At 36.6% G+C, this 25,893-nt stretch overlaps 2 protein-coding genes and 1 pseudogene across 3 annotated transcripts; 2 read left to right on the top strand and 1 right to left on the bottom strand.

The window, feature by feature from the left end:
• The first annotated feature begins 4,385 nt into the window (after positions 1–4,385).
• LOC110109524 (magnesium transporter MRS2-11, chloroplastic) lies at positions 4,386–10,499 on the top strand. Of its 2 annotated transcripts, XR_002304583.2 has the most exons (3): positions 4,386–5,793; positions 8,693–8,747; positions 10,048–10,499. XR_002304583.2 is itself a non-coding variant. In XM_020840623.2 (2 exons), exon 1 carries the CDS (start codon positions 4,595–4,597, stop codon positions 5,744–5,746), a length of 1,152 nt encoding a protein of 383 aa, XP_020696282.1. In that variant the 5' UTR covers positions 4,388–4,594; the 3' UTR covers positions 5,747–5,793; positions 10,048–10,499. The 2 variants fall into 2 exon arrangements, 1 of the variants encoding a protein (XP_020696282.1); XM_020840623.2 differs by lacking the exon at positions 8,693–8,747 and having other exon boundaries at positions 4,388–5,793.
• Positions 8,694–22,075, top strand: LOC110109526 (annotated as a pseudogene).
• Positions 22,076–22,388: 313 nt separating this feature from the next.
• Positions 22,389–23,948, bottom strand: LOC110109525. Its single transcript, XM_020840624.2, has 2 exons — positions 23,480–23,948; positions 22,389–22,792 (listed from the first exon to the last, which is right to left on the bottom strand). The coding sequence occupies exons 1-2, from the start codon at positions 23,923–23,925 to the stop codon at positions 22,753–22,755; spliced, it is 486 nt and encodes a 161-aa protein (XP_020696283.1). The 5' UTR covers positions 23,926–23,948; the 3' UTR covers positions 22,389–22,752.
• Positions 23,949–25,893: the final 1,945 nt, after the last annotated feature.

The raw sequence follows: 25,893 nt of genomic DNA, 5'->3' as shown, positions 1-25,893 counted from the left end.
TTTTGGAAGTCAATTTGGAAGCATCACGTCATCCAATGCACTGTACATTGGATGATGGGGTGCGCCCAATTTAGCCTCCAAACACATCCGGATACCGCACGTAATAATTTTTCTTAGAAATAGTATTTAACGCACAAAGGCAACTACTAACAGGCTTGTAGGCTGAGCAATACTAGCCAATAAGGTGTTAGCAACATCACTAGTAGGTGGTGACATGTGTTGTATAGCACCTGCACTTATACGCTAAGAGGTGTTTGTTGTTTTTATTCTTTTAAAGAAATATTACACTTCATTAAAATCATCTCTTTTTGGAGCAATTATTATATTCGGTGTCCGAATGCGTTCAGAGACCAATAATCATGCGCCACGTCAACTAAAACTCGGTATTGCTCGGTATACATTCGGATCATTCGGTTTTTGACCGGATGTAATAATTTCTCCTCTTTTTGAATGTTTTCCTGGCTAGTTTTTAGTCTGTTGTGAGATGAGAAGAGTCATGGGTCGCATATTATCAAAATTTATTTTATGAGATGCCACATCGTATTGTTACCTCGAATCAGAATTTTGCACATTACATCGCATTCGTTGTCACATATAATTACACATGCATACTGCTCCAATGGTTAATTACATCTTGGAGAATACCTAATAGCACTATCGATTAACGAAATATTACTTGTGTTCTAAAAATCTTTAAATAAGATCCATCAATGAGTAATCTTGTCATCTCAATAGAGGAAACCTTACGGAGTTGAGGGAGAATCACCGTATTCTTATGGGCGATCACATTTCAACGAATGAAGACCAATAAAATGACACCAAAGCGATATATCAAAAAATGAATGGGGGAACATTCTATATGCACCAAAAATGATGCTAACAAACTTTTCTATTTCTTATAATAACTTGTTAAAAATATATTTATACATTAATAACCAAAAGAATGATTAAAATTTTATTAAAAAGTTAAAATTTAAAAAATAAAGAAAAATTAATAACTTTTCTTTTATTTTTCACCTATAAATAATTTTTATAGGAGGGGAAAAAACTCATGCAAAGAGTTAAAATCCATCACTATTGGAAACACGCGATTACCGTTGGACTTTCCGGTGAAATTTTTTGCGTCGGTAAATACGGCGTTTGTACCGGCGCATAATGCGAAGGAATAATAACGGCGTTTTTTCCGCCGCATCATGCGACGGAAAATTTGCGACGTCCAATGCGCCGGTCGTAGCATCGGAATATAACAGCATTTCATTCTTACAGGCGGATTTTTGCGGCGGAATATGTCCGGCGTATTTACCGGCGAAATATGTCCGATGACATGTACCGGAAAAGGCCGACGGCAAATGCGCCGGAAGCTAGTCGTAGCTTTAGTTACGGCGCACCTTACGACGTCTTCTTCGCCGGCGTTTTCCTACGCAACAATAGCGCTGGAAACAAGCCGTAGCTTTAGTTACGGCGAACCTACAGCATTTTATCGGCCAGTATTTTCCGTCGGATATGTACGTTGTAAAATTCCGGCATATATATCGCCGGAATAATCGGTTAGGAAACGACGTTTTGGCTAACATATTTTGCGCCGGTAATGCGTCGGAGAGTGCGCCGGAAAGGTTTCTGACGTCTTATAAACGTCGGAAGACATTTTCCGACGCGCACCAAACCGGCGTACCAAAATCCGACGGAAATGCGCCGAAAACCAAGGCCTTCTGTCGGATTTTACGTGTTACCGGCAGATATGATTCGCCGGTAATACCGTGTTTTTCTGTAGTGCATATGGAAAAGCTCCACCTTTTTTTAGGAGGTTAACCATCTTCATTTCCATGCATTGAATTCAAGGTATCCAAAATTCTTAAACCCTATGATGGATTCTCGATTTTCTTCTGAAAGATGGTTATATATCATCATTTAGAGTCTTAGACTAATGGAATTTGGGATAAGAGTATTTATTTACCTTATTTTAAGACTCTAATTTTGTACTCTGAAGCTGTCATTTGTCCTCAACATCACATCCTTAACGTGGAGATGTAATAACATCAAAGAGAGGATGTAATTTTGCACACTGAAGTAGTCATACTCATACATCTTCAATATCACCTTAATGCGGAGATACAAAAATAATACAAAGAGGCCTCCCCTTCACCCAAGCTCCCGAACCAACACAACAATTCATATTGTACATTGATCATTTAATTTGTGATCCATTTTTATATTTATTTGTGCATTTTTCTCAACATTTTAGTTTTTTTGTGCAAAATAATCATGCGTAAGTTTATGTATCTTCTAAAGATTTTTGTCATAAAATTCTATTATTTTGATTTTTTGAAGAATTCTTATTTTTAATATATTGACATTGTAATTATAATATTTTGAATGTGGTGAAACTCTAAGTTCAATCCAGTTGTCAAAAATCCTATTATTATTATTATTTTTAATATCTATTAATTTTGAATGTCAAAACACTATCACTTGGTAGGATAAAAAAAGAAAAAATAGCAATATCACTAATTAAATCTAACATTTTGCATCATGTGTAAGTTTATGTATCTCCTAAAGATATTTGTCATAAAATTCTATTATTTTCATTTTGGGAAGAATTCTTATTTTTAATACATTGACATTGTAATTATAATATTTTGAATGTGGTGAAACTCTAAGTTCAATCCAGTTGTCAAAAATCCTATTATTATTATTATTTTTAATATCTATTAATTTTGAATGTCAAAACACTATCACTTGGTAGGATAAAAAAAGAAAAAATAGCAATATCACTAATTAAATCTAACATTTTGCTAATTGCACCCTTCAAAATTTCTTGCAACTTATATACAAGGTATAATTAGTTAAAATTGTGTAGATGATATCCTTAATATTTAGTTCCTATACATTTTTTTTGAATAACTATTCATCAGTAATTATTATGTAGATTATATTGATCAGTTCGTTAAAAAAATATATGAATAAGTTTGAGTTTCTTAGTTTTTTTCTCGTCAATGGAAAGTACACTTCATGAAATGTGACTTCTTAAGATCATTCATGTTTTTTTTTAAACATTATTTAACTTATAATTTTTCAAAATTTTGGCAAAGAATAATGCCAAAATTTTCCAACCTCCTTATGAAGCACTTATATAGAAAAAAATCGAAATCCATCCTTATAGATGATAATGATCTAAAAACGTTACATGAAGGGAAAGGAGCTAATGATATGTTGTTTGCCACCATTAATGATGCTTTGATGGTTTTTAAAAGAAAAAAAAAATAGAATTTCATGTCATTTCCTAGAAGAAATGAACGAGCATATTCTTTGCCCCAAACCTCAGAATTGATCATGATCTTTATAACATGCTAAGTTATCATGTCTTGTGTTTGCACAATTATGATAATCATTGTATAATTAATAATCTTCTTCATAGAGTGTGGAGCAATGCTAAACCTAGATATTTATCTTGGATATGCAAATTCACATGCAATACATAAGGTTAGATTTCTTGAAGGAGAAAATGGTTGATTTTTAGACAAGAGATCTAGCAAATAAATAGTTTACAAAAATATTTGTTAAAAGTGAATAAAACTTTCATAACAAATAGGATAGATTGATTAAATTTCATATTCTATTTCACATTGGAGATCAGAAAATGTTGAAGATTATTAATATTTTCAGCATTATAATTCTTCAAGATAAATTACATTTTATTAATAGGCACATGAATAAAGATAGTTTATTCAATGTTGATCTTTTCGTTCATCCAAGAAGGTCTTATGATCTCATGTTGAAGAAATTTAATAAAAATCATGAGGTGATCGCCTATGCTCTGAAGATTTCTTATATTCATGAAAAACTTTAGAGTACTTGAAACAGAGAAGAAAGCTTTTGAAGTTTATTTGGTGTAAATCTTTTTGAGCCATCATATATATTTTATTAGACTGTAGTGTTATTTTATGAAGTTAACCTACGATAAAAAAAGTCAAATCAAATTAAACTTTGCTGAAAAGGTTGAATTGAATCCCCATAGTATATATAAAACACACTTCTTGGATAATTGTGAGAGTTTGTATGTTTATAGGCCTTTATTGTCTTTTTGACATTATGACTTTGCTTAGGAAATAGAAGTTCATTAGGTGATTATATATATGATTCAAAATTTACTAGAGTTTTTTTTTTTTTGAGATTCATCATAAAAATAATTGCAAGTAGGCATGGGCAGATCCCCCATGTGCTTAGGGTGGGCAAATGCCACCCTAAAAAAATATTAAATATTTAGAGGGGATATTTTAGAATATTTTGAGTATTTTAGCTCCCGTAAAATTTTTTTTGCTCTAATTTTATCAATCCTAAACATCTTTGTCAATTTCCCAAAAAATTTAATTTTATCAATCCTAAACATCTTTGGGAGGAAATAGTACTGAAGATTGCGGTCTAACCAAGATAGGCCATGCTGCTCAACCACACACCAAACCACCACTTCCCAGATCACACCCCTCTACCGTTCCAATGCCGACCTCCTCAGCCCCTCTCTTCCTCTCGCCGGTGACCCTAATCCACTCCTTCTCAATCCCTTAATGCCACTGCCACCTCCTCTACGGCCACACCAATGGCTTCTTTCCTCCCGTCCTCCCCCTTCATCCTCGTTCCCCTCCCCCGCTTTCTTTCTACTTCCCCTCACAAATCCCTCAACACTCTACTTCTCCCTCCTCCCCGCTCTAACCTCGTAGACTCCGCCCCCTCAGCCCCTCCTCTCTCCGTTGGCGTCCGCGAGCAGTTCTATCAAGTGCTCGAAGTCTTGCCTGACGGCGCTGCCTCCCCAAAATCCGTCAGCCGCCGGCAGCTCCTGAAATCCAGCGGCCTCCGCCTCCGCGACCTACGCAGCGTGGATCCCTCCCTCTTTCTCATCAACTCTTCCCCTTCTCTACTTGTCCGCGACCACGCCCTTCTCCTCAATTTCGGCTCCCTCCGTGCCATCGCCATGCCCGATCGCGTCTTCCTATTTGACCATCACCGCCGCGGCGCCTCTGCCTTCCTCCGCTTCCTACTCCCTCGCCTCTCCGGCGCCGCCATGCCCTTCGAGGTCGAGGTCATCGAGGCCGCCCTGATCTCCCGGATCCAGCGTCTCGAGCAGTGCCTCCTGGCCGTGGAGCCTCGCGTAGCCGAGCTGCTTGACCTATTGCCCAACCGACTCACTGCTGACGTCCTCGAGGAGCTCCGACTCAGCAAGCAGACCCTTGTCGAGCTCGGATCCCGCGCCGGCGCGCTGAAGCAGATGCTGCTCGATCTGCTCGAGGATCCGCAGGAGATCCGCCGCATCTGCCTAATGGGAAGGACCGGATGCGTGCTACGCAGAGGGGAGGAGGGCAGGATCGAGTGCGAGGCAGCGGTAGAGAGGCAGGTGGCCGAGGAGGAGGAGGAGGAGATCGAGATGCTGCTTGAGAACTATCTGCAGCGATGTGAGTCCTGTCACGGGCAGGCTGAGCGGTTACTGGATTCCGCAAGGGAGATGGAGGATTCGATTGCAGTTAATTTGAGCTCGAGGAGGTTAGAGGTGAGCAGGGTGGAGCTGTTGCTCCAGGTGGGGACTTTCTGCGTTGCCGTCGGTGCGCTTGTGGCGGGTATTTTTGGGATGAATTTGAAATCGTACTTGGAGGAGCATGTCTTTGCCTTTTGGCTGACGACGGCCGGGATTTTGGTCGGCGCCGCTGCTGCCTTCTTTATCATGTATTACTATTTGAGGGCGAGGAAGATATTATAGCCATGATTGGAAAGAAGCGAGCTGGAGTTGAATGTTTTCCTTTCTTGGTATGCTATCCCTTTTTTAATCTTGGTATGCTATCTTACTTTACCTTGTTGTAGATAAGGCATGAATGGGCGAAATGTGCTTTGCTGGATGTCTGCGAGTATTTAAGTCAGGGTGCAAATTCTCTATACTTACCATAATAAATTAATAATTATAGATGTGTAATTCATCATTCAAGCTGCAAATTCACTTTTAATGCATGTTTTTAACTTCATTAACATTAGAACGGTTTTGAAGAAGTAAAATGGATTCAATCCCAACCGTTCAACTAAGATTAGTGAATTGCCTCTCTATATTTGTAGAGGATCCAAACCCCTAGATTGGATAGTAACCGATAAATTCTAAGTTTAAACATATGATACTATTGTGTTTGGCCTTATATTGAATAGTTGAAAAGTATTTTGGTTCTGAAATAACAAATGGTTAGCTCTGATCTATAGGTTGAAGTTTTAGGTTGACAAAGAGTTTGACATCAGTAGAGGCAAACTTTGATTCCCCTTTAACTCACTCCCTAACCTCTTAGAAATTTGGATTATTAAATTTTATGAGGGTTTAGATCCTAAATTTTTTTTGGGTATGATATTAGCTAATTCTTTCTGAATCTTGATTAACTATTTTGTTTAGGGTTTCAAGATTTAGAATTTAAATATAAAATATGATTATCAACATGTGCTATCAAGCCTTAAACTGATATTGGCTTCTCGGACAAGTGACAATTACACCAAATATAAAGCTTCATCACCCACTTATTAGCCAAACTTTGTTGCCTGCACCTTTTCTTTGGCTTCATTTTCTGCTCCTTAGCTTACTTTACGGGTAAGACTTCAATTCCCACTCCTTAGTTGTTTGTGTCGTATGCACCTTTCTATGACTGTATTGGCTGCTCTTTGAGCATGGGTTTACGCCTTGCATGTCATCATTATGCATTTCTTTGGCAACATCTTTACAAATTTGTGATTTAGTAAAGCACAACCTTCTAGATATCTTTCACTTAAAACTTTGATGGCAAAGCTTGATATATTTCTGCAATTCCCATAATGATTTAGTTCATAGCCTCAAGTGAGTATCTATGTTGATATTCATGGAGTGATCATGTTTTGAAAATTTTCTTATATTATAATTTTGTAGAGCAAGTGTACTAGTTATTAGGGATATTTTTGGGCTTGCAAGTTTAGGTGTCCAAAAATAGGATTGTGATTCCCCTTCTATTGCAAATTTTAATGAGGCACTAGTTTAGATCGACTCTAAGGAACTAATTTGATACGAAGTTTTACTTCGACATGTTTAAAAAAGCTCAAAATAATACAAAAATTATCATATAAGGCATTACACATAACATTGAGTATTTATATCGCTGAATTGTGGTTTAAAGGCCCCTAAACTATTGAATGGGCTCAAAGTAGCTTGTTTTGAGATGAATTGGATTGATTGAATTAGCCATGCTTCCCTTTCCATTCTGTAAGATACACTGTCATATGAGGGCAATAGCCTTCTTGCTGCCATTGTCACTATAGATGTTAAGGGGTTGTCGAATTCTACATTTCCCTGTTAGATTCGACATGGCTTGGATGCCAAAAACCTATTATTGCCTATGCATGATCTTTCCCCTATGCAACTCATTATGAGAGATATGGGATATTGTTTTTTGTCTAGTGCAACTTTCGATGGGATATTTTTAGTAGAATTTAAGTTGGATGGTTGAAGTGTAGGAATGCATCAGGCTTGTTGTGTGATAGGAAGGTCCCCCTCAAATTTAAGGAAAAATTCTATAAGATGGTGAGACTTACAATGCTTTATGGTGCAAAATGTTATCCATTAAAAGTGAAGCATAATATTAAGTTATGTGTTGCAAAGATGAGGATACTTAGGTGGATGAGTGGTTTTACTCTTAAAGACAGGATACAAAATGAGCAATATATGTGAAAATGTTGAAGTAGCTCCAGTGGAAGATAAGATTAGAGAGAATCTTCTTTAGATGGTTTGGTCACATAAAACGGCGGCCTTCTAATGACCCGGTTTGGAAAGTAGATGTATTAGATTTGACTTATGTTAAGAAAAGGTAGAAGTAGACCTAAAAAAACTTGGTTAGAAAATATAGAAATGACCTTTCTTTATTAGATTTAAATGAGAATTTGACTCTTAATTTGACACAATGAAAAAAAAGATTCATGTAGTCGATCCCACATAGTAGAATAAAGACTTGTTGTTATTGTTTTAGACCCATCTCCCAACCCTCCTCAAGATGTTACCATAGTTTTCTAACAACTTCAATTAACAAGTGACAACCCTTCTTGAAATTACTCATGTTAATCCAACCATTAAAATATCCATTGGTTTCAATTGATGCATTTGCAGAATCAAGATTTGTGATTTCATATATTCGTACTATCGATCAAAGACATTGTTGTAGCAGTTGCCACTTGATCTCTATTGACTAAACATTGTCAGACTACCCAAGTCACTGATTTGTATGAGACGGTTTGGTCAGCTTAGGTGCGACATCGCTTGATCTCGACTTGATCATGAGAGGATGTGATCTCCACCATTCTTTGTTAGTAATCATGATGAATATTCTAAATGAAGATCATAATGTCGTTTGTGAAAATTAAATAACTCCATATTCATTTTGGGAGATTTTTCTAGGTCTTAAGATAACAGAAATTCTTTTGCACACTTCATTATGTTAGATTTATGTCGTATCCCTCACCCGTAAGACTTGTATTACAGCCCTTGACCGTAATGCCTATGCTGTAGCCTTCTCTTGTAAGATTTTTATAGGTTTAAAGATTACGACAAGCAACACAATCTATGCTGATGCTACCTTGGTATACTGTTATTTACATTATCCGTGGATTTTGTCGGCCATGGCTTCACATGCTTATAATGCACTTACAACCCAAGCATGGGAGGATTAATCTTGGTGCTCTCGAGAGTCCTTTTTCTTACTGCTCAAGAGGTATGTTATATCAATGTCCCTTATACTGTCCTCCGGTGGATTGTAATTTTCTGAGAAATAGTAGATCTTTGTAATTAGGCTTTGTCCTCTTATTTCTCTCCCTCTTGTGGTGTTCCATATATAAAATCTCATCTCCTCTGCCTAACTTATTTTGTGCACTAGATAGGACAAGCTTAGGTGATCGAGATCAATCCTTGTTTTCCTTGTTTGATTTCCTACATGCAAAAATTATATTTCTTGTTATTTATCCTTTTAACCATCTTTATACTCTCATTTTCCCCTCAAAAATCCCTTGGCCACCGCGCAAGAAAGTAAGTCTTATGTGTAACAAATGGCAGCTTTCTTTAGTCAACACTTATAAGGGTTAGTCCTTTAAAATCCAAACTTCAATAAACAGAATTTCACAATCTAGATCCTTAAAATCTTGATTTAGTGTGAAAGCGCAATCAAAGACATGAGATGGCTGACCTGATCAGTCAGAATGCACATCAAATGAGATTGTACATTTTCCTTATTTATGAGTAGAAGTGACAAGGAAAAACAGCGTAAACCATACAAAAGAGCAAAATAAGGAGAGGCAGGGGAGATTAAACCGGCTTCATGCTTTCTCTTATAAAATAAAATCTTGGTCATCTTACATAGAAATATAGACTGCTACACAAGTCAGTTCATATGCTTATGAAGTCATAAAGAATGCATTTGGAAATTGATGATTTTCTAATTATAATTTACATATTAATAAAAATTAGTTTTAGGTAAGTTAAACACATGAAAAAAAAGTGGACAAACCAAAAAACCCAAAATATTTTCTCGGTTATTCATATTGGTCAATTAGGCTTCATTTGGGACGGTTTTCTTAATCCTTTCTAAAATCGCTTTTTAGTTAAAAAGTTTTTTTAATTAAAATTTTTTATGCTAGAAAGTTGTTTTAGAAAACAATAAGAAAGCCGTCCCAAACGAAGCCTTAGTCTAAAAGCATTATATTTCTTCAATGTGATCTATTAACTATACATAATTGATCTCAAATAGACCCTCATACACTAAATTGAGATCACTTTTATGTTCTAATTTTCATCCATTTTTATTTGAGAGATCATTATCATTTGAGATAATTTTTTATATATTTGAGAGACTAAATTAAATAAATATGACATTCTATATTAAATTGGTCACAACCACATAGTCTGGAAATTATTTTGGACTTTTTCTCATAAAAATAGAACAATTCTCATGCACTTAACGTTATTTAAAGAACTTGCTGTATCTGTGATAACTCTCATACACTTACAATTGGTTGCAGTGAAGCCAAAGAACGGGCAATCTTTCCTGCTCCAAAAGAAAGGAAAGGCCTAAACAACTTACATGGAAATTGTCCAATTGAAGGGGAGGTGGAGTGGCTCCTACAAAATGGATAAAATAAGGCCTACCCCTTATATGAAAATGTAGAGAATAGCAAGCTTGGACTGAGTGAAAGAAGCTCCAAAGACAATATCAAATTATCTACACGGTATGCTTCAAGGAATTGCTTATCTGCAAGTGCTGCTATGCTTGCAGATGTTGATTCTTTCAATTTTTCTGTTGATGTTTGAAAGATTTATGCAGACAAGTGCATACCTATATGGCTTGTGACATTTAACTGTAACTTATTCTAGACGCGGATTTGAGGAAGCCATTTTCATTTCAATATGTTGCTTGACATTATGTGGTATAAACTGCACTTTTAGCAATGTTTGTCATTTAGAGCCTATGAAATACTAATTGCAAAGGCTTGTTGAGGGGGCTAATAATCCTTACCCTTTTTACAAAAGAGAGATTTGATTGAGATATTGTAGTCATTTGGACATCTTCCTACCAAGAAGAATATAGGTTTACTCCCCCATGTTCACCGGCGGATTCAACATTAATTTTCAAGGGGGACAAATTTATCAGCAAAAGTGTAGAGTTTTTTTTTTTTCATAGATATCCCTACAACCAAAATGTGTTCCGAGGGCGTTGCCTCTTGACCCATATTTGTTCATTATTGTATACTTTACATATATGTCGGGGGTCCAAGGGGGCAGCACCTCCTAGCGGGGGATTCCAGTGGCAGCGCCCCCATAATAAATTTTGATTGTAAGGATATTTTTAGATTCTCTTTACTACTTTTTATTGTATTTGGTTTATCGTTCTCTAATAATAACATCTCTACACAATATGTTTAATAATGTTGGGGCAATTGCCTAAATACCATAATATTTTAAAACTTTTAGGGGGCAATTACCTAAAAACTTTTGTAATAAAGATTAAAAAATACATTGAGGACAAATTACTTAAAGAATCATATAATAAAATTCCTCCATGCTTAAGGTGGATTCGCCCATGCCCATGTTTAGGGGTGTCAATATTTGACACGACACGAAAACCTGACCCGAACCCGACCCGAAAAATCAAGGTTGGACCTGACCCGATTTCAAAACGGGTTGAGTTTGGGTTCCCATATTCGACTCGTTTGAAAAAACGGGTTGTGTTCTGGTTGACCCGGCGGGTTGCAGGGTCAAACCGAAAACCCGTTTAATTTAAAAATCTTGGATTCTCGCTTGCTGCACCACGCTGCTGCCCCCGCCCGCTCAAGCCCTCGCGTGTCGCGTCCGCCCCCTTGCCCGCCGTCTGCCCGCCGCCTTTCCGACCTTCCGGCACCGGCAGAACCCAAAACCGGATTGGGTCGGGTCAACCCGGCAACCCGCCAGGTCGGGTCTGGGTTCGGATTTCCGACCCGTTTGTCTACCCGGGTCAGGTTAGGGTCGACACGTTTGAACTCGGGTCAGTTCCGGGTTCGACCTGAACCCGACCCGTGACCCGAAATTGACACCCCTACCCATGTTGATATTCTTGATCTTCTTTTCTATCAATGCTTCCATCGGCAAAATGCCGATGCCATTGACAAACTTATGTGAATCCAATCAAACCCTAATGTATATAGCCCCCCATCTTATTGTGAATGCCATCTTTACAACCAATAACATCTTGGGTGGGTTAGTCAAATCGTATCGATATTATGAATTGGATTCACTCCTGTTACAGTTCATTTGAGTCAACTCAGTAAAGAAGCTTTAAGTCATCCAGAGAGCTATTCAATTAAAATTGCCTAAGATCTGGTCCTTCATTTGAAGCTCATCAAAAGCTAAGCATTAGATAACTGTTAAGTCAGCTAAATCTATTCATTTTACAACAATCATTTAGCTATATATTTTTTGCATCTTTTTCTGTCTCTTTAATTTTATTCGTACTTATTCGTCAAATTTTGATGTAACATGTAAGCATATTTAAACCCTAAATCATCAGAATGAATCTTGAATTTTGTTTTAGGAGTTTTTATTTTCTTATTTTTTTAAATCTTCTTGATTTGTTTTTGAGTGAAAATTTTTATTTTAAAAGCTTCACATTTTCTTAAGAATATTGAGGGAGCTAGATTTTTTTTTAATAGTAGAAAAAAATGGATTATTTTAAACGTAGAATTAATATTTTTTTAATTGTTGTAAAAACTTTAATTTTTTAATGAGCTCGTAAATTAATTATTTCAATTTTTTTTTAATTATCTAATTGGGGGTTTGGGGGGGGGGGTTAATGCCTCTATTAAATCTGCCTTAAGCGAGCATATGATGATAGTAATAGTTTTGAAGGAAATTGTTCATTTATGCAAAAAGAAAATTAGAGAGATTTATATACACATCACTCTATATTATTCTATTTACATATTTAACACTTAAAACTTTAATATTACATACATACTATTCATAGTTCATTTTTATATAAAATATGAGTGGTAGAAATGAAATATGAGTAACATATTTGATATTAAAATATATATGTAATATTAAAATTTTAAATGTTAGATATATAAATAGGATGTTATGGAGCGATATATGTAAATTTCCCAAAAAATTATCAACATGCAACATCATCGAATTGCTTGAAGTTGAACCCATACGAATCCGACCGTTTAGAAATTCAAATGCAACGGTCCAACCAAATAATATTTTGTCAGCAACCTAACCTTACGAGCTGTTTGAGTACATAGATTCGAATTCCATAGGAAAATAGCCATTTCTTCTTCAAGTCAATACCAACGCAAGAGCTCCCGGGTTCCGGCGGGCGCCGTGGTTTCTCGATGATTTCATACAACCATACTGCTCTCTTCGTCTTTCACCTCCTTTTATTCTCTGGAAGCCTCTTCCAGCAGGCTCTCAACTCCGAACATGGCTTCTCTCTATCTACGCATCGATTTTCTTTCGCTCCTCTTTTTCCTCTTCTTCATGTGTTCGCACTCCCTCCGCTTCGGAGTCTCTCGAAGAAAGGCGGAGGATAATCATTTCATCTACGATCCCTCTCGTGTTACCCAACTCTCTTGGAGTCCAAGGCACGAAAACCCTAATCATTTTTTTTTTCTTATTTTTTTTAGCAAAATGAATGGCTTCTTCTTTTCTCGTATCTTTAATTACTCGCTAATATGACTTTTGATAGCAGGGCGTTTCTTTACAAGGGATTTCTCTCGGAAAAGGAATGCGGCCATCTGATTTCTCTGGTAAGATCTAATAGTTGAATTTCTTCTGAATGATGGAGAGAGGGGAAAATAAGCGTTTTTTACTTTGATCCGAACGCTGTGTTTGGTGTAGGCAAAGGGTAAGCTGGAGAGGTCCATGGTAGCCGATAGACAGTCTGGATTCTGGAAATGCTATATTGAATGATGCCCGAACAAGCTCAGGGTATTTCTTCCGTAAGCGTCAGGTAAAGTTCCTTTCCTATGCCTAAGAACTGTGGTAACTCTTTATAAAAGTTTGTAATTTTTTTTAAAAGATTTGCTCATTTTATGAACAAATAAAAATAATTTTTAAATTTTGTAACCTGGGATAATAATTTATCATATTTTGTAACCAAGAACAATTAGCATTGGCATTCGTGTATGGGTTTCTTGAAATCCTCTTAAATCAAAAGTCTGGTATTCCAACTAGAGTATGTTATAAGTGATAGGTGTAAGTGAGCCGACTCGACTTGTTTATGAGCTTGAGACCCGAGCTTATGGAGCTCACGAGAGCTCGAGCTCAAACTCGAGCTCGTGTAGTATGCGAGCTCGAGTTCGAGCTTGAGTCGGCTTGGCTCGTGAGCTTGTGGGTCGGCTACTAAATGAGCTCGAGTTCGAGCTTGAGTCGGCTCGGTTCGTGAGCTTGTGAGCCGGCTCGAATAATAAAAAAATAATTTTATTTTATTTATTAAATTTAAATATTTTTAAAAATAAATAGTTTTTATTTAAATGTTAAACATTACTTATTTTTTTTCTAAATCTCACCTAAGTTTTAAAAATCCGGCTTAAGTTTTAAGAATCCGACCTAAGTTTTAAAAATTCAGCTTAAATTTTAAAAATCCCGCCCATGGCTCTTGAGCATGCTCGAGCTCGTTTACAGTTGGACGAGCTCGAGCTCGATATGGCCTAAACTCGACTTGACTTGACTCGTTTACACCCCTACGTGGAGTATAGTCGGCCTAAAATGAGCTCAATAAACTAGTAGATTAACACCCATCAATCTAAAAATTTATGTTAATGAGTAAGAGTGTTTTCTTATTTTCACTTGTGTATTTCAATGTAGTAATCTCCAATTTGTATATCACGGTTTCATTACAAATTCAAATAATTTAAGAACAAATTCTACCAGTATTAAATGGTTTCAAGAAGCATAAGCATGCATGTCAAGTTTTTTATGGTTCCAAGATATCTTGGCATGTATGCCAGAATTAAATTATCGCTGCTAGCAAAATAAGTTAAGTTGTTGTCCTTATTTACAAAATTTTTAATTATTGCACTTCTTAAAAAAACAACTAAAAAGAGATTTATTAAAGTTTCTCATAAAAGTTTGATTTATAATGCTTTCATTTCTTGAAAGTAGAAAGCATGGGTTGCTTCTGTTAAAAGTCAAGTTTATGAAGTGATGGCTTTCTTTTAATTACTTCATTTGTTACGTTTAATCATGATTTTTACATTTTAAAGTGTTTTGGCCATCAAATATTGGCTCACCACAGGACTTCAAGTAGCATTTTATAATGAGAGAAAAAAAGAATGATATGGGCTTCTATCCTTGTAAGGTTTTGCTAATATTGACAGTATATTGGTTGTATTTGACAGAAGTAATTCCACTGGGACTTCCTAAATGTTTTTTAATTGGAGATAATGTGTTGGGAGAACATATTTTTTTATTATTTGATTTTGAACTTCCAATCAAAAGGTTATCTATTCACTTGATTTAATATAAGTGGTGATGGATGTTGCAACTTTGAAGATAAGATGGTGGAAAATAGAATTAGGTGGTTTGCGCATGTCCAATGAAGGGAAGACCATGTATCAATAAGAATGGTAGATAAAAGTACTACCAAAGGGGTTAGAAGAAATGAAAAACCAATGATAGCATGAATAGAAGTTGTGAAAATAAAATTATAAAAGTCTTAACTACTCAATACTCATGTAATGTTAACCAAGAACCTGTGATGCACAGACGTGGATACGGCGACATGGATATGACATGACACGGACACAAGATATGCCAATTATTGAAAATATATGACACGGATGGTTGGACACTGTATTATAATTTTTATATTTTAATGTGGGCTCCGAAAATTTGTCCCCGGCCTCTGCTCGCTCTTTTCTTTCGGCGAGGGAGTTTGAATAAGTTCCGAGGTAAATTTTGGAAGGCAGATGGGTTTGTAGATAAGACACTACCCAGAGATTTCGTCCTCATTTTGTGAGGACTTTATGATATGAGTTCTGGTTTCCTATAGGCGCAAGCCCCTATAGTTAATTATCCCTCCCGATCATGAAAGAGAACTTTCGATTAAGGCTAGTCGTCAATCAGATACGTATAAAGGATACGTTTTATCTGACATATAGTAACATCATAGATTGGATTTGGAAATTGGATTTGGATTTGGATATTTGGAAATGTTTGAAAAGTTTGATATTTAAAATAGGAAATTTCACCACTAGCATTTAAAGTGGATGGTGGGAGAATGGATGATAGACCCGATCAAGATCCCATGGTTCCGTCATCCCGGGCCATCGTAGTCCTTGGTCTACTTAGTCAGAGGAGGTAGTCGACCCAACCTGACAGAAGGATCCTTGTCGGCAGCCATGGGTTGCTTCGTCCAAGGAAACCTTGTAGACCGGGGGTGAATGTTTGTCTAAGGGGACAAATTTGAATCCACCTTAGCTTACAGAGGGCTTTGTGCCCTATCGATCATATCCTATTGATTCATTTCTCAAAGATTTGATGCCAATAAGGAGCGTATTGGCGCTGACCATAACCGGTATTTCGTGGTGTCATTTAGCGGCAAAATCACTCGGTTCAGAGGGCCCCGGGTCATAACCGTTTATCCTGCGGTGCCATTTGGCGGCAAAACCGCCGGTTAGAGGACACGTACCACGTCCTTACTAGCAAAAGGCTTTTTGAGAATGGATCATAGTAATATTTTCGACTAGGCATTTGACTCTTTGTGAGCTGAAGTAGTTTTAAATTTGTCCACCTCGGCAAACTGTTGCGGAGGGTGGATGGATTTAGCTTTAAGTGGGTGGATGGATTTATTTCAATTTTAAATATTTTTTTATTTTGGGTTTTTTTTTTTGGTTTTTTTATGTTAGGAATGGACATTTGGGAGGCATTTGAAAATATTTGTGAACCCCTTTGGTTGAGATAAACATTCAACACGGCCATCATCAGTGTGTTAGGGGTTATTTCCATTTAAAGCTTGAACCTTGTCGACTCTGTCTGGCTGTCAACAGAGGATTGGGTTTCGTAGGCTTTATGGCTTTGAGAGTGAATTCTTTTAATTTTAGGCTTTGAAGGCCTAATATGAATGTATTAAAACAAATATTCTGGTCGCCACAGCCATATATTTGCTTAATGGTTCGAACCCTGTCGACTCCTATTGATCCGTATAGAAGGATCGGGTTCGAATTTGAATTCACTTGTTGACCCGCGCAACATCCCTAGACGTCACGTGTATACCAATAACACACTCGTTGGGGTCCATGCGGGTATTTGATTACATTTACCCCTTTTAGTGTGCCTATGTGTATACAAACTATTGTGCACGTGCGGGGATATTTTGAAAGTGCTTGTAGACGCCTTCTGTCTGCTTGTACGGAGGTTGCAGATCTGGTGGCGTGGCGTAGCAGCTTCTGAATAGAGTTATTCACTGCTTCGTACAGGTAGACTATTGTGCACTATTTGTTGGTTATAGTGCACTAACTAATCTCCTACCTTAGTTGTAGATGCTTACATTTGTTGAATTCCTTTTAGCACTTTTGCTTGTGAATGTTGTAATGGGCACACAGTGGGTCTTCTACTGTAGCTTATAGAAGCTTGAATTTGTCGTAGTACTTCAGTACTTGTATGTAGAAGATATGTTGGATGCGCGACCATTGTTCATCAAGAGGCTTGCAAGCCTCAATAATCTTGTCCAGGTTAAAGTTAAAACATTTGGTTGAATTGAAATTCACTCATTCTATAATGATTTGATTTGGTTCTCTTTCTAGAACTCGTATAGGAATTAGCGGGGGATTCCTTCATCAGACTCTGTTGTGGGAAAAGCTGGTGTATTCATTTTCAATCAAATAGTATTGATTGTATAGAGCCAATATTTGCTTGTAGATGGCATAAGCATTATTACATCTCTTTATATTCACCAAACTTGCGATTCTATTGTTTGAGTCACATTAGCATTACAAATCTTTTAACCCCCTTAGGAGTAGATCACAGCTTGCATGCTAACTTGCACTGACCATGGAAGGGCCACTATATTACAGGTTCCTTGATTTATACTTGTAGGTGAATCACATCTGTTGGATATTCCTTCCAAATGTGTAGATGACACGCATATGTTTCATAGGATGGCTGGCATTAATAGTATGATTGTTGTCCCTTCCATGAACCTCTTTGATCATTTATAGATATGATACATTTCTTCATTCAATCTCTAGCATTTATATTGATATGATGGAGTATTTGCTAAGTTAAAGCCCTCATTCCATAATTGAGCTCAAATTCTCTTGCATTAAGCTTCATGTGGTGCCCAAGTTTTGGCTCATGCTCCTTGATTATAATTAATTAATAATTAATTATAATTAATAATTATAACTAATTAATAATAAATTATAATTAATAATTGATTAATAATAATTAATTAGTCATAATTAGTAATTAATTATAAACATAAGAAAAAAAATTAATTATAATTAATAATACTTAATTAAAATTAATCATTAAGTATAATAAATAATAATAAATATAATATAAATCCCTCTCATCCTCCCTCTCTGGATCGGCTGAAGAAGCGCGCGAATGGGAGATGTTACCTTCACGGCCAGCGAGCTCCAGCCGTGCTTCTTCCGATCAAAATGTTGTAACCTCCGATTTAAACAGGAAGGAGCGACGTCGGAAGGAGGCAGTGGAGCTGAAGGATGCGGCTAGGGCTTGAGGAGTTCGGGTTTTAACGGAGGGAGGAAGAGGTTCGGTCGGAGCTATAGGCGTGGGAGTCTTCGGCTAGGTATGTCTTTCTTCCTCTCACTCTCTCTTTACCTCTCTCTCTCTCTCTCTCTCTCTCTCTCTCTCTCTCTCTCTCTCTCTACCGACGGGAGGTCGGCACAGGCAGATGGAGGAGTTCGGCGGGATGAGGTAGATCGGGAAGCTGGAGTCGAGAGCAGAGGGGTTCGGTCGTTGAGAGTGGAATTCGCAAGCAGAGAAGCAGAGCCTTCGGCTCCTATTTAACGACGCAAAATGAGTACTCTTCGACGGAATCCCTGCAGGAATCGCGGAGACAGACGTGAACGATGCCGCATCTACAGTATTTTAGCGAGATTTGAGCAGGATTTCGAGATTTCAGTCGGGATTTCAGGCAGATATCGTGGATCCCATGGATTACAGCCGGCATGCATTCGTTTCATTCAATTTTGGATATTATATGGAGGTTAACATTTAAAAATAGTGTATAAAATTTGAATGAGTATACTATTAAAAATAATTTAGAAATAATAAATCATTTAATTAGAATTTGTGCTTAAAATGATTAATATTAGGATGTCAAGAGTCGGAATTCAATGTCATGTAAGAAGCATCAAAAGAGGAGACGACAATTTTGTCGAGAGTCTGGCATCGATGTTATGTAGTAAGTATCGGACGTCGATGTCAAGAGGGCGTCTGTCGTCAATGTTGAGAGTGCATTGATCGTCAACGTTAAGACTATGTAGGACAAAGATGAGCTGTTAAGTTGTGGGTGTAGAAATTGCTGGAGTCAAGCATTAATGTTAAGACAATGTTAGACTTTGATCTTGAGATAATTTTGAAATGTCGATGTTGTAATGACGTCAGACGTTAATGTTGAGATGTCATCGAACATTATTCTGAAACCAAAGTCATGATCCGCCAAAGAGAAATGATAATGAGAATATTCGATGAATGAGTTATTGAATGCGGGCGATTGATTTGGTGTTCTGGATAGGAAATAAGAAATTTAGTTTTTATATTTTAAATAAATAATATTTAAATGCAATAAATTATATTTTAAAAAAATTCATAAAATATTTAAGACACGCATGTTGGACACATGTGCTCAATTTGTATTTAATATTTTTCTAACAGGGCACATTTTCGGTTTTGCGACACGTGTTGGAGGCATGTCGGACGAGTATCGTGTCGGATACAAGTCGGACACTGCATGCCTTTTTGAGGAGAAGTGTCGGTGTATCATAGCCAAGAACAAATGGAGAATAAAATTCATGAAATCAACCCCAAATAAGTGGGATAAGACTAATAGGCTAATGCTATTTACTCGGTTTAATTAATTTAGTATTTTTTTTCTTTTTTCTTTGCAGTAGAGATCTTGATGATTGACAAACGCGTTGATCGTGATGAACTATAATAACATCTTTGGTTCTGTTGCATGTTTTGAAGTTTTTCGACATATGCTTATTAAGTAGTGTTCATATGCTATGTAAATTGTCTAATGCGTTCAATATTTAATCTTTATTTGATGAGAAGGCTAAAAATCCTCAACATAAAATTAAACCAAAGTCTTAAATTCATAAGTTTATTTATGAAGATAGTTATGCATAACTACTGGATCCTTGAGTGCTACTATTTCTTGCTTGAAGGCTATTCTATTCCTCAAGTTCTTCACCCAATCAATTCCACAGATGATACTAATGCATCATAGAAATTATGATTCTTAAGTTTAACATCGATTTTCTTTCCCTAAAGGATGCCGTCATTAGGAGAATCGAACTTAAGATTTCAACATGGACCTTTCTTCCTGAAGGTAACTCTGCAGCTTATGGAAGATATTTTTCTCTACATGTTTTTAAGAGTAGCTTTTCGTTAGCAGAAAATGGTGAGGGCATTCATGTTCTTCATTATGAGCGTGGACAGAAATATGAAACACATCCTGATTACTTCGTGGACAAATTCAATCAAGAAAATGGTGGAAATAGAATGGCCACAGTGCTGATGTATCTGTCAAATGTTAGGAAAGGAGGGGAGACAGTTTTCCCATATGCTGAGGTAAATAATCTGAAGTTGTACTCCTTGACTTGTGGTCTTTGACTCTGAAATATTTATCGAAGCTATTCTTAACATTTTCTGAAATATTTATTTGAGCTGTTCTCAACATTTTCAGGCAGCAAATACTCAACCAAAGGATGAAACCTACTCTGAGTGTGCAAGAAATGGTTTTGCAGGTAGCATGCAATGTAGTAACATGTTAAACATCAATGATTGGGCTTGATTAATTTGCAGATTCAAGGACTTGATAAATCTGAAGATATTATATAACCTTTTTTTGTTTCTAAGAGTCTAAGTGAATCTTTCTATGATATCAGCAAATTAAATTCTTGCTATTTAATGTGTTTTATTATCAGTGAATAGCCCCTTCCAAGTGTCTACACCATTAGGATTGCATGCATTGCCCTAAAGTATTATGTAAGTTAGCCTTGTAACTTTCTAAAATTATGGATCAATCCCTGGATTGAAAAAATGCTCAAGTTCTTGAGTTGATAAAGATTTAACCGTTAGTTTTTTAGTCTAAGCTTCGATCCCCTTTTTTTATATTCTCTCTGTTAAGTGGTATGAGAACTAATTTTGCCTAGGGTCAAGTATTTCATGCTTTTTGTGCTTCCTACGGTCTTCAATATTTTTTTTATCATGGTTGAGAAAGGGCATATGACCACATAGTAGAGTGGGCTTTTGATACTTGATTCTCGATAACATTGAAAGGCTTTTCTTTTGGTGGTGATGACAATATAAAGAGCTCTAATATTAGAGGTATATTAATTAAGACACATGAGAGCATTAGTTATGGTCTCACATTAGATAATTGGAAAGTATGTTGTAGAAAAAAATAAGTGATTACTCATAGCTTAAGCTTTTGTGTTGAGAATAATTTGACTGCTAGTATATCAGGCCTAACTCTCCTCCTTTAGCAACGCTCCCTAATATCATCCAAGGAAGAATAATAACCACCACTCTCCTTTTCCCTTTTTGTCCAAGTTTACTAAGTACCCGTTATCTTATGATGTCTTTAAAGAGAGAGAGAGAAAGAGAAAAGTGTAGTAAGAAGGGTTCATAGGGAGATCTATGAAGCCTTTATGCAATGGAAGCAAATCTCCTTGAAACATTTTAATTAGATGTATCTTTTTCAATTTGATGTAATGGCCCAATAAAAGATGTGAATATTTTGAATGTTCATTTTCAAAACCTTGTATTGATACAGTGGATGTTTGAAAATAAAGAAATCACTTCCTTAGCAAGCCCAAAGTTGATGGAGGAAGGTTAATACACCCTTGTTTTATTGTTATTGATCTCACTCTTCACTTTCTCTTTCTTGTGTTTACAGTGAAACCTAAAAAGGGTGATGCTTTGCTGTTCTTCAGCTACCACATCAATGCTACAGTAAATCCAAGAAGCGTGCATAGAAGCTGCCCTGTCATAGAAGGTGAGAAGTGGGCCGCGACAAGATGGATTCGTCTAAGATCCTTAGAAAATTCAAGGAGTAATATAATTCAGCAGTGACTGAGTGCTAAAATTTTTGCTGGCCCTTAATAGAGATGGAACAGGTATTATTTGAATCAAATTCTTTTGGAATGGTTTGAAAACAGATTTTGTTCAGTCCTCAATGCATATTTTGATGTTTTTTTATAACATGAGATTTAACATTTCGTTGATACTTATCTATGTGGTAATAAGAAGGAATAAAGTAAGATTGCCATCCTTGGAAAAAAAAAACTGGAGCAACAGGAGGAATAAAGAGAACTTTTTTTTAAAATGTTTTTTCCCACTTTTCTTCCTTTGTGTTATATTCCTGTTATTATTTAAAGGAAAAATGCCACCTTATGACAAGAAATATCTCAATCGCACGTCTTCTTTCTCCTCTTAGAATCCAAAGTACTCTCAAAGTGAGAAAGAAGTTGAAAGAGAAGGCAAGCAAGATATATTAAAGATGAACAAAAAGGTAAAGTGTGGGTTGATTAAAACACATTTAAAGGCTCTTTAATTTGTGGGAGTGTTTGCTTTTACTTTGAAGGAGATGCGCACCAAGTACCGAAGAAGACATAACAAGACAGACAAGTATTAAACTGACAGCACTATGGTTACTTATCTCGATTTTCTCTTAGAGTTCTTCTTCAGTCTCCAGTTATTACAAGGCTAAATCAACAACTAAAGTTTCATTTCTCTCTCTTTCTCTCTCTGTGCTTTATTTCTTTCAAGCTCAAACTGAAAGTAGATACTCTACTAAAGTGACTGTAAAAGCTCAATCCATCTTTGTCAAGAATCTTCAATGTGTTTTTGTGTGAAAGAAGCTTAAGTTAACCATCTGTTAGAGTGTATAAAGACTTCCCAATTGGCAATTCATGCTTCCAAATCCAAGATAATTTGGCAACCATGAGGGCCAATGTCCTTCATCATCATCATTACTGTTGCCGCTGCTGCCATTATGCCTGTCCAGGCAACCTCCCTGACTTTCCAGCTCTCCTGTCAACATTCGACAATCATACTATATCAGGAATCACCAGAGTTAGTAGTCGGCAAAGTAAAAAAATAATAGAAAATTCAGGTTAGCCTTACTAAGCATCAGTACAAGGTGTATGATTAATCTCTCTCTCTCTCTCTCTCTCTTTCTCTCTCTCTCTCTCTATATATATATATATAAAATTGGGTCCCACATAATCTCATCTAATTAGCATTTTACATTGTTGCTTCTTTGATTTTAAGAAATCTCTATGGTTTCTCATGGTCTTGGAATATGTAAATGGTGACTAAAGTGAGAAGACCATCTCTCCTCCTCTTTATTTTTGAACCATAAAGCTAACAGGGCAAGCCCCAGGAATCTCCTTGGTGATAGAGCTCTTTTCTTACCATACATCTTCATGAAATATAAATATACTAGAAAATCAAAAGCTTTCCTACAAAACAAATATGCAAACTGAACAATTCTTGAATAGTCTTGCTACTCTATTTGAATTCAAACTGTTTGGAATATAACACACAGGAAAAAATATAGTAATATACACATGGCTATGTAGCAAATATAAAAATTTAGGTGTTAAATATATATATTTTTAATAGTTTTAGGTGTTATGTATGTAAAAATTCCAATAATAATAGTATAGTTGCATGAACCACTAGGAAGTGATGATCAAAATGAATATCAATCAGTACCTGTTATGAATGGGATCAGGACCTTTCGGCACTTTCCTCTTGCTGGCATAGATAAGGTCCATGGCGAGGCGAGCATTGTGCTGTCCACTACTCGACTCCACCGGAGGACTTTCAAGTCTCACCGGAGAACTCCGTGGTGGCGGGACCACCATCAAGCTGCCACCGTCGGCAGAGAAGGAAAGGAGGAGCCCAATGCAAAGTAGGAATACCATAGCTTGAAGCAGAAGCATTAGGTGATTAACATAACCAAGCTTTTCATCTCTCATCTCCATATTACTCTCGGTAACTGTTTTTATCTCTTCTGCAAATATTGAACTTCTTCCTTCTCTGTCTTTTCTTTCTCTGCTTCTCTCCCCCCTTAAAGCAGAAGATAAAGGAATGTGGAGTAGGAGGAGGGGGGCATTAGTGTTGCTTATATTTATATAGAGATATATATTTATAAACATGTATGAAGATATAAAGTGTATGATCAGGTACTGTAAGAGGATATAAAATTGGATTAGCGAGCTGGTTACTTTGTTCTCTTCCTTTGTATGTTCTGTTGCTTATTTTTTTTTCCTTTCTTTGAAGTGTTGGAAACCATTTTGTTGGGCTTTAGTAGGACCCTGGTGAGAAGGTGAACAAGGAAAGGAGGCTTCGAACACGATATATCATTTGTAAATCCCCTGCTTTTTGAAACCGGTTGGACCCACCCGATCAGACCTACGATTTTTATTTTATTTTATTTTTTGTTAGGTATTTTCATGCAATTCTCAGTTAGCAATTAGCCTATAATGTTAGGAGATGATTTTTTATTATTTTTTAAAGCAGTTTTTTTATATAAAAATTAAAATTTTTATACAAAAAAATTGATTTAAGAAACAGTAAAAAAATAATATCAAACGAAGCCTTAGTCATATAGAGAGTGCCGAAGCAAAAGCAGAAAAAAGAAAAAAAAAATCAGAGGTCTTATGAAATAGTTTAGTTGTTTTATATTTCCTTTGATATGTATTTGTTTTATATTTTTCATACATATTTATATGAGAAATTTGTTTGAGATAGATTTTTTATTACTTTTCAAAGTAATTTTTTTAGTAAATCATTACTTTAGCGTCCCAAATAAAGCCTAAGAGAATCACCAAAATTGGTTGCCCTGACTCCGACACCAATGTAGAGCGTTCACGTTTGGTACGGAGTCCGCAATGGACTTTGAAGCTTCCTTCATAACTGGCTTTAAAGTGGTCAAGTCATGAGATTTTTTTTTTTTTTTTTTTTTTTTTTAATAAACCAAAACCTTCATTAATCAAAATAATACCGTTACACCAGCGGAAAAAGAAATAAGCTAAAAAAAATAAAAAACAAAGATTTACAGGCACAAGAAGGACTCAGTTAACGGCCGAGGCTTTCAGCGACCCTAAAGCCTAGCACGGACCGTCCAATAAGAGGTTGCCACCAGCAAAACGACAGGGCCGCGAGCACCGACCACATCATTGCCCATTTCCAATTGAAACAACGATTCCGTCATCCAGTAAAGCATAAAAATCCAGATGAAAGAAAAAGGAGAAAAAGCCAACAAAACATGAAAAATCAACGTCTACGACGGCCTCTCCCCCAAAATTTCCCCCTATTTGGAACATTGATAAACGGTTTTACACAAATCACCGAGAAATCATTGCCAGGGTCCGAGTCCCCACATCTATCCAGAGAATCCATTCCATCTTCAGAAGATCCGAATCTGAATCACCCTCTGCTTCACCATTTAACCAATTAAGTTGATCCCTAACCTCCACAGCTGAACAATCACCCAAACAGATATCCATAGCTTGTGAATTGACCAACTTCACAGGAACCTCAACTAGCCTGTTAACAATCGGACAAACCTCCTCCTCTCTGACATCCAATGAAGGAGGCTCCGTCCCAGCTTTAATCGGGCCCAAACCAACAGACAAATTAGCAGCAGTACCACCCGCAGAATCAATAAGATTCTCAGTAGAGATAGGCGCCAATAAAACATTGCTGACACGATTTAAAGCAATAGGAAGAAAAGGTGTAGCATTAGGAGATAAAACACCCGAAACAGCCTCAGAATTGATTCCTCTAACACCTATCTCCCCAATCTCAACCATAGAAGAGTCGGGTTCATCTAAAACACCCTGCACTAAAGTAATTGGACCCGATTCAACAAAAGTAGTGGGCTTTTCTAAAGTTATAGGAACAACAGAATGTTTCAAATCAGAATTAATAGTAAGGCAATCAACCACAACAACCTCACCAAGCACAACCCCATCATTCTCCAACGGCAAAGAAGAAACAGAATGAATAGTTTCTAGAACACCCCCCGTTTCAGCATTAACTAAAATTAAATTGTCAACACCAGACGACACCAAATTGACATCCCGAGCAGCAGAAGCAATACCCCCCCCCCCCCCCCCCCC

This window comes from Dendrobium catenatum, unplaced genomic scaffold (genome assembly GCF_001605985.2).
Source record: "Dendrobium catenatum unplaced genomic scaffold, ASM160598v2 fragScaff_scaffold_1636, whole genome shotgun sequence".
Classification (NCBI taxonomy): domain Eukaryota; kingdom Viridiplantae; phylum Streptophyta; class Magnoliopsida; order Asparagales; family Orchidaceae; genus Dendrobium; species Dendrobium catenatum.
This window is presented reverse-complemented; position numbering and strand designations above follow the sequence as displayed.